We start from the raw sequence: 16,825 nt of genomic DNA, 5'->3' as shown, positions 1-16,825 counted from the left end.
AATCTATCACAAACCTATCTCTTTCTACCCGTAACCTAACCGTATTCTTCCATCAATCTCTCTTATCCATATCACTCCGGTATGTAACCTAACCTTAATGTTTCATGAACGTATTTTACTCCTATCGTTATATTTCGTTTTGTGCATCCTTCTTATTTCCTATCTCAAACATATCCTTGAACACATCGTACCGTAATTATTATCATACAATTCACATATTATAACATATACATAACATATAGGAAGCATATCGATCCATAGACAATTCACACATATCAATATATATGACACGTGCAGAACCACAACGCACGTGTCAACATCAAATATAACCATGCTGATAATAAGGTCACTTACCTGGTTAGCTCAAGTCGTTGTCACGTATATATCCTTAATGAAAGTTCGATTCCGTCTTTTGAAATCCAAGTCAATCTATGTGAGCCCATGACATTAGTTTCAAGTTTGAACTATATGAAATTATTTCTCTAATTTACATGGTTAAAATTGTGATATTTACTGTTAGACAAAATTTAATGGAGTTACATGCCCTCAAATATTTGTGGTTTTATTTTTAAATTTTGTTCAACAAATCTTCCCTCAATCTTCCCTCCTCATCTTTTTAATTATTTTCATTCTGTAAATAGATTTTCACTTCCGTAAACATTTTCAATTATGTAAATAAGATATTACTCTAACTCTATATTTATTTATTTTCATTCGGTAAACAGATATGATTGGCCAATTTTAATCATTGTTTGGCTACTGACAAATTTATGGATCTGACGACTAAATTTTTATTGATTCTAACCTTATTTTCTATAACTTACAATGCTAACAAAAAAATCTAATTAATTGAATATGGAATCTGATTACTCTAAGATGTGGTAAAATGTAAAATATGAAATAAGATTTGATTCTAAAATAATTTCTTGTAACCATAACTAGGAAGGAAGAAAGAAATATGAGATAGGATTTTACTGTAATAACAGACCAAAATCTCTCCATCATATCCTTATGTTGAAATACCATTTTACTTTTTCTCAAATCTGACATTTTTTTTTTTTTTGGTTTATTTTTGGATGAACTATGATAGTGTGAGTTCAAGAAAGAGGATGTTGTTGGGATGAAAAGTTGATAGAGAGAGGTGGGTAAATTTTATTTTTATTTTTATTTTTATTTTAAAGTAATTGTTCTTAATTATTTATTTATGAATTATTATTATTATTATTATTTTGACGTATATGTTTTTTTATAATTATTTTTATTTATTTATTTATTTATTATTGTTATTATTTTTTGGGCTATTACAACCTACTTTTCAAGGCTTCCAATCACAGGCTCTAGGATTGATCTAATAGGTATGAGATCAAGTCATCCTAATAGCAATCTTGTGATCTCCCTAATAGGTTCCAATACATATTTACTACTGATCGCTAATCGGAAGGTTGCACCTAATAGGCTCATTATTTCACGTAATTTTAGGCTCTAAATATTGTAAGACAGGCTCCCCATTAAATACAATCAAAGGTCTCTTAGTAGTGGATGATGTTGCATTCTGAATACTAATTGACCCTTATCAGCAACAGGAGTTTTGCTCTAACGGTCCCTCACCAACCTCTATATCCTCAAGTTACCCTAAACATGGCTTATAAACCAAAGAATAGTGGTTCATAAAGCTAAAGCTCAATCATCATGCATAAATATCTTTAGGTCACATAGTAAGCCATCCAACGTTTAACTCACGTGGTAATCAATCATCATCCATACATGGACAAACATATAGGCTTAATTACATAGTATGCTTTCTAGAAATTTCTACCTATTATTATGCAAATCGTAAAATATAATCATGCTACCCAGAGTCTCAATAGTTCAATCAAGTTAGATCCTAGTTAAATCATCTAATTGTAGTCAACCATTCAATTAAAATTTTATAAAGTTCAAACACTCAAGTAATTCTAAATTGAATTAAAAGAATACAAATTGTGATAGTGAATTGAAAATCAAACTACGAAGGTCCTTGTCAATTCCTCCTTTCATTATGTCTAAACTAGCTAGTGCATTAGAGCTCATCCTCACACAAGTTTCAACCTTATATGGTCCTTGTCAACTCATCTTCAGCCGTTTGTACACACTTACAAGTATGCTTCTAGTGCCGTGCTTGTCACAACCCGATTTCTAAACATTTTGAATCACGAATTGCAACGCGGGGCTAAATCGACGATGAGAAAATAAGGTAAAATTTATCGCATTTTAAATTAAAGAACTTAAGAGTATTTAAAACGTAAAACATTATACGTTACATTTTTACATTATCTAAAATAAAGTTTTAGTTTAAATACTGCAGGGGAATGAAGTTCAAAACTAAGCAACAAAACTACACAAAATACTAGAGACTTTGGGTTATAGGTTTAACTCTCTATGACACATGCTTTAGATCTATTATGGTCATTGAGTAGCATTTTGTTATTAGCAAAAACTAGAGCGAGTATAAAACTCAATAAGTAGCCTACTCGTAGGCTCTCAATCGTATCCATACTAGTTGTAAGGGTAGCAAACTCTTATCTTTATCATAAGTCATGTTATAGTTTCTGTATCGACCTTGGTTCTTAAGTTTTCATCATGTGTTTTGAATACATAACATAGTAGTGTTATGAGGACCTTAGTCTTGGGGTTCATAAGTATACTTCTATTCGGAGGACCTTGGCCCTGGCGTTTTGAGTTCACATGTATGGTGATATAAAACTCTTGGAAATTTGATATAACAACCTTGTTGAATAACGAGATATTTAGATCTAAATTATCCAAAAACCTAAAAACGATAAATAATCAACCTAAGGAAAATTTTTGCAATGAAATACTTGAATCATGATTTGAATCACTCCACAAGACAGTTTGATCAAGACTATTTGAATGACTCTATCATTCAAATCTAAACAAGAAATGCAAAGTTACAAGCCCATGACTTAACAAGCATAATATGAATCTTTCATTCTAATCTCCAAAATCTTGATACTAAAGCAAATAATATGTATGTCTAGTTATAACTTTAAAAATAAATCTTAAAGTAACCTAGGGTCGATTGAAAGGTTGTAATTCTCATGTTCATCAATACCATAATGACCACGAGCTAGTGGTAACTTATAACCTTAAAAATGATCATCTAAAACCAAAAAAATATAATAAATCTTCTCCAATTTGAAAATTAAAATTTAGTAAGCTAACCTAAAGTTTGTAACTATCTTAGCTATATATAGTAAATGGTTAAATCTGGTAAAGCTATATATAGTAAACTGAACTATATATATATATATATATATCACGTCTTTGAAAATGTACTTTCTAAATTTTCTGTATTATGTTGTTGATGTACATATTTGGTAGTCATCCATGCAAAATCTTTAGCCAATATTCTCTTTACACTTTACATTTTCTCTATCCTGTTCTTTGTGTTCATCCAGATTGAGTGTGTGCGTTGTTGTGCGATCCTAACAACTGGTATTAGAGCTAAGCGGAAGTCACCATGATCTGTGAAGATGGAAAATTCAAAGATTGGAATTGAGAAGTTCGATGAATCCGATTTCGGTTTCTGGAAGATGCAGATTGAAGATTATCTGTATCAAAAAGATCTTCACGAACTCCTGTTGGGGGTGAAGCCGGATACCATGACCACAAAAAAGTGGAAGCTCAAGGATCGACAAGCCTTAGGGCTGGTCCGGTTGACGCTATCAAAAAATGTGGCGTTCAACATCATCAAGGAGAAGACAACGTCAGATCTATTGAAGACGCTGTCGAATATGTACGAAAAACCGTCGGCTATGAACAAGGTGTAGGAGATTATAGATGTTTGAAGGTGGATCTGTTGCTGATCATATGAATGAATTTAATATGATCGTAAGTCAATTGAGTTCGGTGGAAATTAATTTCGATGATGAAATTAAAGCGTTGATTTTGATGTCATCTTTACATGAGTCATGAGATACTGTTGTTGCTGTAATCAGCAGTTCCCGAGGATATGATAAACTGAAGTTTGATAAAATTCGAGATGTAGTTCTTAGCGAAAGTATTCGCAAATGAGAAATTGAAGATTCATCAAGCAATTCTCTCAATGTTGATTGAAGGGGAAGAAGTAAATCAAAAAGTTCAAACAAACCTGGGCGATCAAAATCAAAGAACCGAGGAAAATCTCCAAACAAACCCAACGTAACGCGTTGGAGCTGTGGAGAAAAAGAACACTTACGGACAGATTGTACAAAATTGAAGAAGAAGCAAAATCATAAATCTGAAGATGATGATGATTCTATATATACAACAGAAGATACTGAAGACACTTTAATCCTTAGCGTGGACAACTAGCTGAATCCTAGATTTTAAATTCAGGTGCATACTAAAATTATGAAAAATGATGATGAAAATACCCGTGACCAGGACTTAAGATGTTTTAAGACCCAAATGAAGTTCATAAGTTATAACACCTTAGATGAGACTTACTCATGATTTATGAATAGTTTTAGAAGTTTTTAAATACTTGTTTAGGCATAAGCCTATTCTTAAGGGAAATAAAAAAGTCATTCATCTTTATGTTATGAATGACTTTTATATAATATATATTTATGAAATGTTCCCGATTTATGATATTGGATTAAGGCTTCAGAATTTATGATAAGACTTATACCATGGTTGTCCCTTCAAAATTAACCTTTGAAATAAGAACTTAACAACTCACTCAACACTTTAAAGACAATAACAAGAAGGTCCGACATAAGCCCTAAGACTTGAACACTACTCGATACATTTTTGAAACAAGAACCAAAGTTCTTAGACTAAGAATCCAAGAACCCCTAGACCTCCCACGATATAGCATACTCATGACTCAGACTACATCACTTGAAATGCATGCAGCTTTAGATGTAGGTTGCAGATTATGCCACTTGGAACATATAAAGTCATAGGCATAGGTATTTAGACTATGCTCCTTGGAACATATGAAGCCTTAGGCTTAGGTTTTCAAACTGTTTCACTTGGAGCATAAGAAGCCTTGAACGCAAGTTTCAGACTACATCGCTTAGAAAGTAAGAAGCCTTAGGTGTAGGTTTCAGACAATATCATAAGGAACACATAAAGTCTTAGATGCAAGTTTAGCCTATGTTATTTGGAATGTATGAAACCTTAAACATGGATTTCTAGACTATCTCGCTTGAAACTAAGAGTTAATACAAGAACCAGAACTAGGATAAAGATTCTAGTTCCCACGATTAAGAACCTAGACCTTTATAACTATGGTCAATTAGAACAAGTCAAGAACTCAGAGCCGAAGACTTATTGGTTCGATATAGCAACCCTAGGGGTGAGTAGGATTTTAACAGACCAAGACCAAAAAATTAATAGGACCAAGATCTTAGACATGAAAGTTTGTGGGAGCCTCTGAAAAAATTAATGTGGTGTTACTAAACCCAACTTTATACGAGAAATTTTCTAAAATAAATAATATATTAAGATATATTATCTTATTCAAATCATATTTAAATATTATAAAATATTTCAATATATATTTAATTAATTTGAATTCCATTTAAATATATTTTTATTTGATGTGTCAATGTATTAAATAAGTTTTTTTAATATATTAAATATTAATTTAAACCCTCCCAATTAAATATTTTTTTTTTATATTTATTTAATATATGTAATATATTGAATATTAATTTGAACCATTTAAAGTTTTATTTTAATTAAATTAAACATTCTAATTTTAGTACGAGAACCTACGGATTATAAGTTTCAATGATACAAAATTAATTAATTTAACTCTTAGTTAATCAACTTTCATTCATTAACTATATTTCACTTCACTATAGACCTAGGGGGTTTCACTCTTATAGATGGTATGACAAGTTATATCTATAGATATAATTACTACAAGCGCAAGTCGCAAGCCGCAAGTCAACCATTCACGAGTTGTTCATAATTACAATTTGGTCAAAAGTCTATTTTACTCCTGTAATTACATCTTTCACCTTAAGTACAATTTGTTTATCATTCAATCATAAACCAAGTCTCTCTCAGGCCAATGAGAGGGTGTGGCCAATCATAAACCACGTACCCAAATCAATACTTAAGAGAACAACCCATCTACTTTCTTCGTATGGAAAATAGTGAATTCTATCTCATGTTATTATGTTCTCAACTTCCTATCGGGTCAAGTTCCCAAAATGGTAAGTATATTGAAACGGCTATAAGAGTCATTTTCACCTAGACAAATTAAAGGACAAGTCTTCAGAGATTAGAGTTCATAAGATTGAGTCACATATGATCATCACGCGAAATATTAATCATCTCAGTTAACAGATTTATGAAAAGATTAAATATTTCTTGGTCCAATCTTATACAAACTCATTATATATGATACCCCCACTTACATGTCTTCACGTGAACAATCTGGATCAAATCATTCGTAACATTAGAAAGTGGGTCGTATTAATAGTTTTATAACTTTGAAGTGTTTTTGTTTTAAAAGTTAAAATTTGGTAATTATAGTTTGAAGATATTATTACAACAAGGACTCACTAACCTAAAAAGGAAACATACAAAAATTGAAGTGGGAAGAAAACGAAATGGAGAGAGAAAGGGAGTTAAATAAATGAAAAAGCCACGTCATAGGTGAAGGTGCCAGCGTGGCTTGAACTGTGCCGCCTAAACGTCTGGCTATTGTGGAACTGGAACTAGCAACTGCAACAAATATCCAACTCTTAAAAAAAGTAACCCTGGTTAGCTCCCTCCACCCAACTCTGGTTAAAAAATAAACCACAACAAATTAAATTAATTTAATAAAATCCCACAAAACGACAACTGCAACCCGCCGTATAAAACTTGCCTGAATTTCTAAAGCAACAGTCCACACAGATCATTTTCAGCTTCCTCCTTCCCCTGCGATTCGCAGCTCTCCGACCCACTACTTTCCCGATCCATTTGCTCTTTCTTTCTCTTCCTCCATGGCTGTTTCTTCTCGCGCTGCACTCATTGGTTCGGCCTCCTTCGAGGGCCGCTGCGATCCTAATTCCGGCGTTGCAGCTTGTCTTCGGACGCACAGCTATGCCCGATTTGCCCAACCCAAATCGGTGAAAGGGACGTTGGCGTCTCACGCCTTATCTTCTTCCCGGATTTTTAAGTTCCCGCCGAATTTCCTCAGGCAACTCAGTAACAAGGCGCGAAGGAACTGCAGCAATATTGGCGTTGCACAGGTTGTTGCGGCTTCGTGGTCGAACAACTCCCCTCCTTCTCCCTCGGCGGCGGCGGCGGCGGCGGCTACTTCCGTCGACGCCGCTGCCGCTGCCTCAGTGCCTGCCGCGTCTGATGCGGTGGCACTGGAAGGTTGCGTTGGGAATGAGAGTTTGAAGGTGGAGGAGGATTTAGGTGATTCCAGAACCTCTGTCTTCAATTCCGATGGGAGTGTTGCTATCCACGCTGGTAAGGTTTAGTTAGAAATTTGACTTTGTCTTTGATTCTTTGAGATTCTTACAATAAACTTTTTCTTTCTTTTCCTTTTTGTTGTTTTTAGGAATATTTTTATTATTTACATGTAATTGAATGTTTCGGTGCGGATTTCAGGCGAACGATTTGGTCGTGGTAGAGTTGACGACGCTATTACGACGCCGGTGGTTAATACTTCCGCTTATTTCTTCAAGAAAACTGCTGATCTCATTGATTTCAAGGTACTTATTAGCATTCCATGATGATTCAAAACGGTTGACTTCAACTCTGTAGCTTTTATTATCATTTTCTCCCTACTAGTCTAGCATTGTTTTGCTCGTTATACATGCATCAAAATTGAAGGAAAAAAAAAATAAAAAACGATGTATAAAGATGTCTGGATTCGTTCTTACTCTTTTAAACATTGGATCCTGGCAGGAGAAGCGCGCTGTAAGTTTCGAGTATGGGCGCTATGGAAATCCGACGACAATTGTTGCGGAGGAGAAGATAAGGTTTTGTTTATGAACTAGTTTGTTTCTTTTGTAATCCTTACCGAATAGAATTGAGTGTTGTAAGTTGTTTTTGGTTTTGAATCAGTGCTTTAGAAGGGGCTGAATCTACCCTGATTGTGGCCTCAGGCATGTGTGCCAGCACAATGATGTTTCTAGCGTTGGTTCCTGCTGGAGGGCATATCGTGACGACCACAGATTGCTATAGGAAGACAAGGATTTTTATTGAAACCATTCTTCCCAAAATGGGAATCACGGTATTATTGTACCTTTAGCTTCATTCTGTTTATCTTATTCATCTTCTTTCGGTGGTTTAGTTAATCATTACGCTAAGATTAGTGTTATTTAACATTTTTCTGTCTCATTCAATGATTGGACACCAACTCGATCTGTCTTGCATGGAAATAGTCTTTTCCTTATGTATGCATTAATTTAACTGTGACAGAATAATTTTGTTTTTATTCTGAGTAATATTTGAACTTGTTTTCTGCTTGGACATTGGCGGAAAAGTAAGTAAACTGCCCTCCCCTGATAAAATTGTGTGTACAGGGTGCGAACAAGTTACCTTTAGGTTTCTAGAACTGAGTAAAATAATTAAGCAGCTTTAGTTGATTGGGGGCAAGTCTATCAGGTGCCGTGCCGCAGCCTTAGTTCATACTTTTCCTTTCATCCTTATTAAATATTTTTGTTTTTGCATCGGAATAGAATTCATGAAGAACAAGAATATGAGAAAATCCTAATTAAAGAACATAGAGCAAACAAATTACTAGAATTATAAAGTTTCCTTAAAAATGTAATAGATTCTGTTAACAATCATTCTCTTGTTTATTTGTAGTGATTATATAAGATCTGAATTTTTATTATTGTCGATATTTTTCCAACTATATGGGATTTCTTATCTCTAAAAAAGAAAATTGGATGGATTTGTTTATAAGTTGGTGTTGCTTGATTTGTAGTGGAACTGGTTGGTTGGAAAGCTCTATTCTTAGATCCATTTTTCTTTTTTTATGTTGTAACTGTAACTATAACTTGGAATGGCAGGCTACGACCATTGATCCTGCGGATATGAACAGCCTTGAAGTAGCTCTGAAAGAAAATAAAGTGACCATTTATCAACCCTTTTTTAATCGTTTTTATGGGTTTTATGTTTGGTATTAATGGAAATTGATGTTAACCTGTATTTTCCTTCCATGTAGGTTTCTATTTTCTTCACTGAATCCCCAACCAATCCATTTCTGAGATGTGTTGACATTAAACTCGTTTCAGAGCTTTGTCATCAACATGGAGCATTGGTTTGTATAGATGGTACCTTTGCAACAGCATTGAACCAGAAAGCGCTTTCACTCGGGGCCGACTTGGTTATTCACTCTGCTACGAAGTATCTTGCGGGTCATAATGATGTAAGTGATTCTTTTTATTTGAGTAATCTGGATTTAAATTATTAATTAATTAAGAGCTTTATGAGCAATTTCCCTTGAGAAGGAATTTACCAAGCATTGTCTTTTAGGTCATTGCTGGTTGTGTAAGCGGTTCTCTGAAACTGGTTTCTGAGATTCGAAACCTTCATCATGTAATAGGTGGCACTTTAAATCCAGTGAGTCCTTCTCTTATCCTATTTAATTCCTGCATCCTTTTTGTTTTTGATTATGGAGTGATGTTCATGCATGATTGAATTCTCCATTGGTTTTCTGCGCTCGTTTCGATCCTTTTTTTTTTTTTTTCTTTTCTTGTCAAGCCTTACTGTCTAATTAATTCTGATATCTTCATCTTACAGAATGCTGCATACTTACTTATACGAGGCATGAAGACATTGCATCTTCGTGTTCAGCAGCAGAATTCCTCAGCTTTGAGGATGGCAAAGCTTTTAGAGGCTCATCCTAAGGTATGCAATTTAATTTATCAAGCTGCAGTGCTTTATTACAAGGAAAAACACAACTGCATATTGTTTCGTACGTTTAATTTACTACCTAATGTTAACCAACGCGGTGCAAGGGAACAATAGTAGTTTAATTATTGATGCTTTTGAGGCATCTGATGGTAGAGTATACGACTCATACACGTGTTGAGAAATTAGCAGATGTAGCATATTCAAACTGAGTTAATCTCATTAATCAAGCTTATTCATTAACTGGATTTAATCATGTGGTTGTGAATTCTTTTACCTTATACAATGTGACATTATGCAGATCAAATGTGTTTACTACCCTGGGCTACCAAGTCATCCTGAGCATAATCTTGCCAAAAGACAGATGAGTGGTTTCGGGGGCGTAGTTAGTTTCGAGGTTAGAAAATGACAAAACCCTTTTACTTTGCTAGGTTTAGGCTTAGGTTTAGTTCATGAATTTGTTCATTCTGGTGTGCAGGTTGATGGGGATTTAACGACCACCATAAAATTCATTGATTCGTTAAAAATTCCATATATTGCTCCATCATTTGGTGGGTGCGAGAGTATCATAGACCAGCCAGCAATAATGTCATATTGGTAAATATCCAATTCTGAACTTTGGTTAAACACATTTATTTAGTATGTGGGTGGCGGAAGTAATTAAGTTTTTGGTGATGGAAATGAAATAGGGATCTTAACCAAACAGAGAGGCTCAAGTATGGGATAAAGGACAATTTGGTGCGGTTCAGCATTGGAATTGAAGAGTTTGAGGATTTGAAGGCCGATATTCTGCAGGGTCTTGAGGCCATTTAAAGCCTAAGCCTAAGCCTGCCAAAACCAATGAACCTACACCTCTCTTTCTATTTAGATATCATCTTTTTTGCTTTGTCAATTGGGATTTGCCAACTCTGCTGGTATTGTCGGCGACGGCGACGTTGATTTGATGGAAATGGTGCCAAGGGCGAAAAAGTGACCCCCCAGGCATTTGTGGTGGTTGGTGTTCTTCTTATAACCAATTATTCAAAATCATGGTAGGCCATTGCTTTCTATTGCCTAAAGTTAACAATATCAGGTTCTGAAATTTCGTTCTATGATATAAATTTTAATAATTTAGTTTTAAGAATTTCAAATTTGCCAGTTTTAGTAAATACCGAGTACTTGGGAGAAATTAAGCCTAATTGTATGTTTTGAAATCAATACTTTATCATAATTATGTATTTGTGATTTTATTTCTGAATTGGTGAATAGAAAGAAAGAAAGAAAGAAAAGGAAAAGAGAGAAGAAGATGTTGGTTGAGGTATTATTGAGGAAGTCAGAGAGTAAAAATCAGCTCCAAAGCCTAATATAGGGGTCTGAATTGGTGTAGGTTTACCATATTATGCCCAGTTTTGAAGTTTGGTAGGAGTGGAGTTCATTTTGAGAGTCATCTTACCATCACTCAATTCTTGGGTCCTTAACTCACGGTTTCTAATATTTTTCTTTCATGTACCATTAATTGATACTTAACTGAAGGATTTTATTGAAATCCAAGTGATTCTAACAACTATTTCGTTAGAAAAGTTCAACATGGCTACTTACCTCTTGTCTTGTGTTCGGAATCTCGTTTCTCAAGCTTTCGATGCTCGTTTTCTCTAAATTTTCTTTGACAACTTCTTTAGGGAGTTTAGTTTCTGTAACCATTTAAAAATTTTATGAGAAACACACTTTTGGGTTGAGGTGGCCGGTTCAACCTCCTCTAGTAGAGGAAAACATGCACGCCTAGTCGCCACCGCCAAAATAGCTCTCCCCAACCCATTTTAGGGCATACTCCCCAACCCATTTTAGGGCATTTCTCCTTTCAATTCCCTCCTGAAACTTAAACGATGGAAAGTCAATGAAAATTTAGAAATTGATACCTTACCTTTTTTTTGTGGGCTTTAGGATAAGTTATCGGCTTCAAAGTTGGTTGAAAACTCAATTTTTCGTAAGAGCAAACCCAAAGGAATTTTTGTTATTAAGACTAATGAGGGGCTCTTAGGCCACGTTTCCTTCGCAAGAATTTCTCTTTATACTTCTCTCCAACTAGAGGAATAGACTTGGAAGAGCGATTTGGCGCGAATGTAGCCAATTTCCCAAATTTCCACTTCGGTCTGCAACTCAACTTAGAACGTAAAGTTGGATCCTTCTCGGTTAAGAATGGACGGAGAAATCTCTCACTCTATTCAATGATAAAGTTGGCTATTATATAGCGTTACAGAATCAAATCCGATATGACTAGATCGGTTACGACTAAATCTAATTCAAATAATCAGTTTATATGTACATCTAATCATAACAATCCCTCCCTTAAACTGAACACAAATAGTAATCAGTTAATATCTACGACCTCATAACTGACTTCCACCCTTAATATCTACGACCTCATAACTGACTTCCACCCTAAGGTAACTTCATCAATTCTAAATAACCAAATTTGTTTATTGCTCCAAGTCCATGGCTTGCCTCCCTTTCTCACTCTTCACTGCGTCTTTAAATCAATGTGTCTTCAAAGTTTACAGGTTCAGTAGTAGTAAACATGGTCGAGTGAGCTTCATCATCTTCTTTACAAAAAACTTCTCCTATCGCATAGTCTCTCATCCAAACTTCTCTATCATCTTCTTCACAAAAATCTTCTCCTATTGCGTAGTCACTCATCCAGACTGTTGGTCTCTTATTCCTCGCCTTATTCGAGCTAGGAGAGCTTGCTTCTTCCAAAGAGCCAGAGGAAACATAACTTAAACTCTTACCATCTAACTTAGTTCTCCGAGCTGCCTCCTCTTTTTGTCTCTGAATCAACTCGAGCTCACGATATAGTTCTTCTTCCTTCCACTGCAGCTCCAAAGCTAATCATCGCTTAGCTTTTTCTACCCTTCTTCTATTCTCTTCCAGCATTTTATCTAGCTCTTCTCTTTTCTTTTTTTTTCGTGTTTGTTCTTCTTTTTGTCTTGTTGCAGTAAGAGTGGCTTCTTTCTCTTTCTCAAGCTGCACATCAACATCATCATACAACTTCTTGCGTCCTTCCTCCATTCGCCTCTGTATTTCTAATTTAGTCAGAGTTTAGCCTTTCTTCAACATTCTTCTGAATTAATTCTTCCATCCTCGTAGCTGCATCTTCTTCTAACTTCTTTTTGCTGTCACATGTGACCTCCTTCTCTTTTATCTTCTCTGTTTTTGCTACCTCCATCGCCACATTTTGAACCTCCAAGTCTTCATCTTCTATTTTCAAACATTTGTCAACCAATGGCTTCATCTTTGCATGAACTGAGAACATGCGATCGCCATCATTTGTGTGTTCATTATCAGGCCCCTTTGTTGATGATAGATTTTGCAGGTTCCTTCTTTGATTAAGATCACCAAGCGCTTCTCCTGTAATTGCCCTATGCTTAGCAAATTGTTGGTGAGATTGTGGGACATAGTAGATATTTGTCACGGTTTGTGTGATACCTTCAACTTCGAATCTGACACTGCCTCTTCCTTCAACTGCCAATTTTGAGCTATTTCCCAATCTGACAGTGTGTTTGAAACTTTCATCAAGCTCAACGAACCATGCTTTGTCCCCTGTCATATGATTTGAGCACCTGGAATCAAGAAACCAAATGCCTTCTTTTTCAACTTTACTTTTCTTTGTGCACGCCATCAATAGAAATTCTTCCTCCTTGTCAAATTCAGCAAAATTGACAGCTTCTTTTTCTAAGTTCGGACATTCAAATTGATAATGTCCTTGCTTTCCACATCGAAAACAGTTGATGGCCGACCGGTTCACAAAAGATCTACCTCTTCCTCTCTGCAATGTCCCTTTGTCTCTTCCTTGTCCATACGTGGGTACATTCTCTACCTGCAGAACCTGCTCTTCACTCCTCTTATCAATCACCTTTTGTTCATGTACAAGCAAAGATGCCTGAATTTATCGGTGAAACTTCGAAGTATTTTCTCAACAATTTTGACATCCGGCATATCTTCTCCGCAATTCCTCATGTCATTAGCAGTAGACATAACTCTTGAAAAATACTCAGAAACACCTTCTCCTGCTTTCATCTCTAAAGTTTCGAATGTTCTGCGAAGTCGTTGTAGCTGGGCTCGCTTCACTCTAGCATTTCCTTGGTACTTGAGTTTCATTGAATTCCACAATTGCTTGGAAGTATCCTTTTGAATGATAGTTTTCAGAATACTCTGTTAATGGATTGAAAGAGATAATTCTTTGCTCTGAGATCTTTGAGCCTTGCTTCATTGATTTCCTTTTGCTGGGCTGCACTTAGTGGTTCGTTTCCTTTTGGTTCCTCAAAACCAGATTGAATAGCACTCCAATATTCCTTTGAACGCAAGAGATTTTTCATGACCAAACTCCAATGCTCGTAGTCTCCATCGAATTTAAGAACACATGTTGTAGCAAAGCTTCCTGAATCACTTGCCATTTGTTCAGTGTTTTTCCTCTCAAACACTCAATTTGTGTATTTCTCCTCTCAGGTCCAATTAGGCTCTGATACCAAATGTTAAGAATGGACGGAGAAATCTCTCATTCTATTCAATGATAAAATTAGCTCTTATATAGCGTTACAGAATCAAATCCGATATGACTAAATCTGGTATGACTAAATCTAATCCAAATAACCAAATCTAATCTAATCCTAACATTCTCAACAGCTCGATTCTGGACGAATTAGTCCTCGACACCCGATAAGATTAATTTAGTCCCTTAAGACTAATGGAAACCTTAATTTTGAGCATCATGGACAATAAACAAGAATTTAAGTTCTACCCAAAATCTTACTCGTACTTAATTTCTCCAATTAGGCACATTCTTAGGGTTAATACTCTTCATGGTCTTCTATTGAAACGTCCCTTGGAAGCACAGGGATGGGTCTCGTAAGGTGAATTTGCTGGTAGCCTTGAATTGAATTCCAAGCTTTCCTTCAAGCTCCTTCAATGACGCACAGAATTGGGAAAATAGGTTTGGGGTAATTTTTAGCGTTTCCTTTCTTCACCGAACTTGTGGGCAATCTTATTTAGAAGGTGTAGGATCAAATTTGGAGGTAAATAGTGGATTGTAGCTCTTGAATTTGAGTTGAATTCGAGAACTCAATATCCAAAAATGAAAAGCTTATAACTCTGGATTGAAGGCTATGGCTTGCTTCTTTCTCCAAACGATTGCACATCGTTCATAATTTATGGAAGAAGGATGCAACAACTGAATTTTGAGATACCTTGCTTCGTTTCAAATTTCAACCGCTGGATGGGATGAGTTATGAACGTTCTAGATTGTGCCCAATTTTCGGAGAAAATCCAACGGCTCAATGTTGAGATACTGTGAATTATTTGCAGAGGGGTACTGTGGAGGATCAGATTTGGTCAGTAGGGGCAATTTCGTAATTCTCTATAGCTTTAGGGGCATTTTGGTAATTTACAATTGGATAGTCAATAATCCACGATGTTCGGGACCTCCATTCTCGAGCTTTCGGTATCCAAATTACTTCAAAAAAATTTGAAAAATTTCTTATTGTACCTAGTTTCTGGAATCATAAAACTTTTCATGAGAATCGGTCTCGAAGAGTGTAGCACCCAAAGTAAATTTAAAGGTAACCCAAAGGACCCAAAGAAAGGAACTAATCAATCAAGCAACAACAATATCATTTTTCCAATTTTTAAGAAACTTTCTAGATTTTTTAATTTCTTATCGAGAGAAATTTCAATGTCCTTGAGAAGGGAAAATGACCCATAAGTGGTAAAGAATTTTTTTCAGAAAAATAATAATAAAATAATAAAAAGTGGCAAATTACAAAAACGCCCCTAAAATTTCACTTAATTACAAAACTGCCATTGAAGAAAATCTGAATGGAGAGTTGGATTTCATAGCTGTCCATTATTACAAAATCAATCGTATCTTCACGTCCAACTGTTGGATTGATCTGAAGTTTGAGTATGTTCAAGAAAACTCAATGTTATTTAGATTTAATGGTTGAAATTTAAAAAATATTGGCAGCCAGCCTCATCAAAGTAGATATTTTTTATTCGAATTCCAAAAAGTTAAAAAAAAAAAGAAAAGAGAAAAAAGAGCAAATTAAGCATGTTTTAGGCAATGTTTTAAGACAAGGATCCAGTTATGAGAATTCCTAAAACTTGAGTTTGAAACTTTTAGATTATGGTTTTTCTTAGTTTCTTCTAAATTTGAGGGCTATGGTTAATCATTTTCCTTCCTACCAAGTCCTACACGTTCCATATGGAATTTCCAATAAGTTTCATGAAGAAATCGATTCCTAAAAAGCTCTAGAATCGGCTACCGAATAAAACAATTTTGGATTTATTTCGTCAAAGAACATGTTTTTCAGCAAAAATTTATGGAACAACTAGTGGCAGTGCAAGCTTGATCTATAAATAAGAAGTTCTAGGTAATGTTTTAAGACAAGAATCGAGTGATGAGGATTCCTAAAGCTCGAGTTTGAAGCTTTTAGATTATGGATTTTTCTTCCTCGGATTTCTTCTAAACTCGAGGGCTGTGGTTAATCATTTTCCATCCTACTAACTCCTACACATTCCATATGGGATTTCCAACAAATTTCTTGAAGAAATCAGACGTTGAAAAGCTCTAGAATCGACTACCTAATAAAAAGTTTCTAGATTTATTATGGTGAGAAATATGTTTTCCAGAGAACTTTGGAAGGATATAACTCGAACTATAGACTATGACAAGGTATGAAATTGGTCTCTACTTCTTCCTTGAAACTTCATCTAAACATTTTGTGAAGACATCGAGTCCATTCGAGGTCTATATACAGCTGTACAAGGGCAAAATCAGAGGTATATTGTAAGGAAAAATCATGATTTTTCCACCAACCAAGGAAGAAGATGAAGTCCAAAGTCAATCGTCAAACTTAGACCAATAAAAGCCAAAGGTAGCCATATGTTGACCTTTCTACACTTTTTGTTCAATTTCAACTCTTTCGGTTCTTAT

At 35.2% G+C, this 16,825-nt stretch overlaps 1 protein-coding gene across 1 annotated transcript; it reads left to right on the top strand.

Moving 5' to 3' along the window:
- The first annotated feature begins 6,875 nt into the window (after positions 1-6,875).
- Positions 6,876-10,991, top strand: LOC111793706 (cystathionine gamma-synthase 1, chloroplastic-like). The gene is made up of 11 exons (XM_023675711.1): positions 6,876-7,464; positions 7,606-7,709; positions 7,906-7,979; positions 8,065-8,233; positions 9,018-9,077; positions 9,173-9,376; positions 9,484-9,570; positions 9,751-9,858; positions 10,163-10,258; positions 10,340-10,458; positions 10,551-10,991. The coding sequence occupies exons 1-11, from the start codon at positions 6,990-6,992 to the stop codon at positions 10,672-10,674; spliced, it is 1,620 nt and encodes a 539-aa protein (XP_023531479.1). The 5' UTR covers positions 6,876-6,989; the 3' UTR covers positions 10,675-10,991.
- Positions 10,992-16,825: the final 5,834 nt, after the last annotated feature.

This window comes from Cucurbita pepo, chromosome LG04, assembly GCF_002806865.2.
Source record: "Cucurbita pepo subsp. pepo cultivar mu-cu-16 chromosome LG04, ASM280686v2, whole genome shotgun sequence".
Lineage (NCBI taxonomy): Eukaryota > Viridiplantae > Streptophyta > Magnoliopsida > Cucurbitales > Cucurbitaceae > Cucurbita > Cucurbita pepo.
This window is presented reverse-complemented; position numbering and strand designations above follow the sequence as displayed.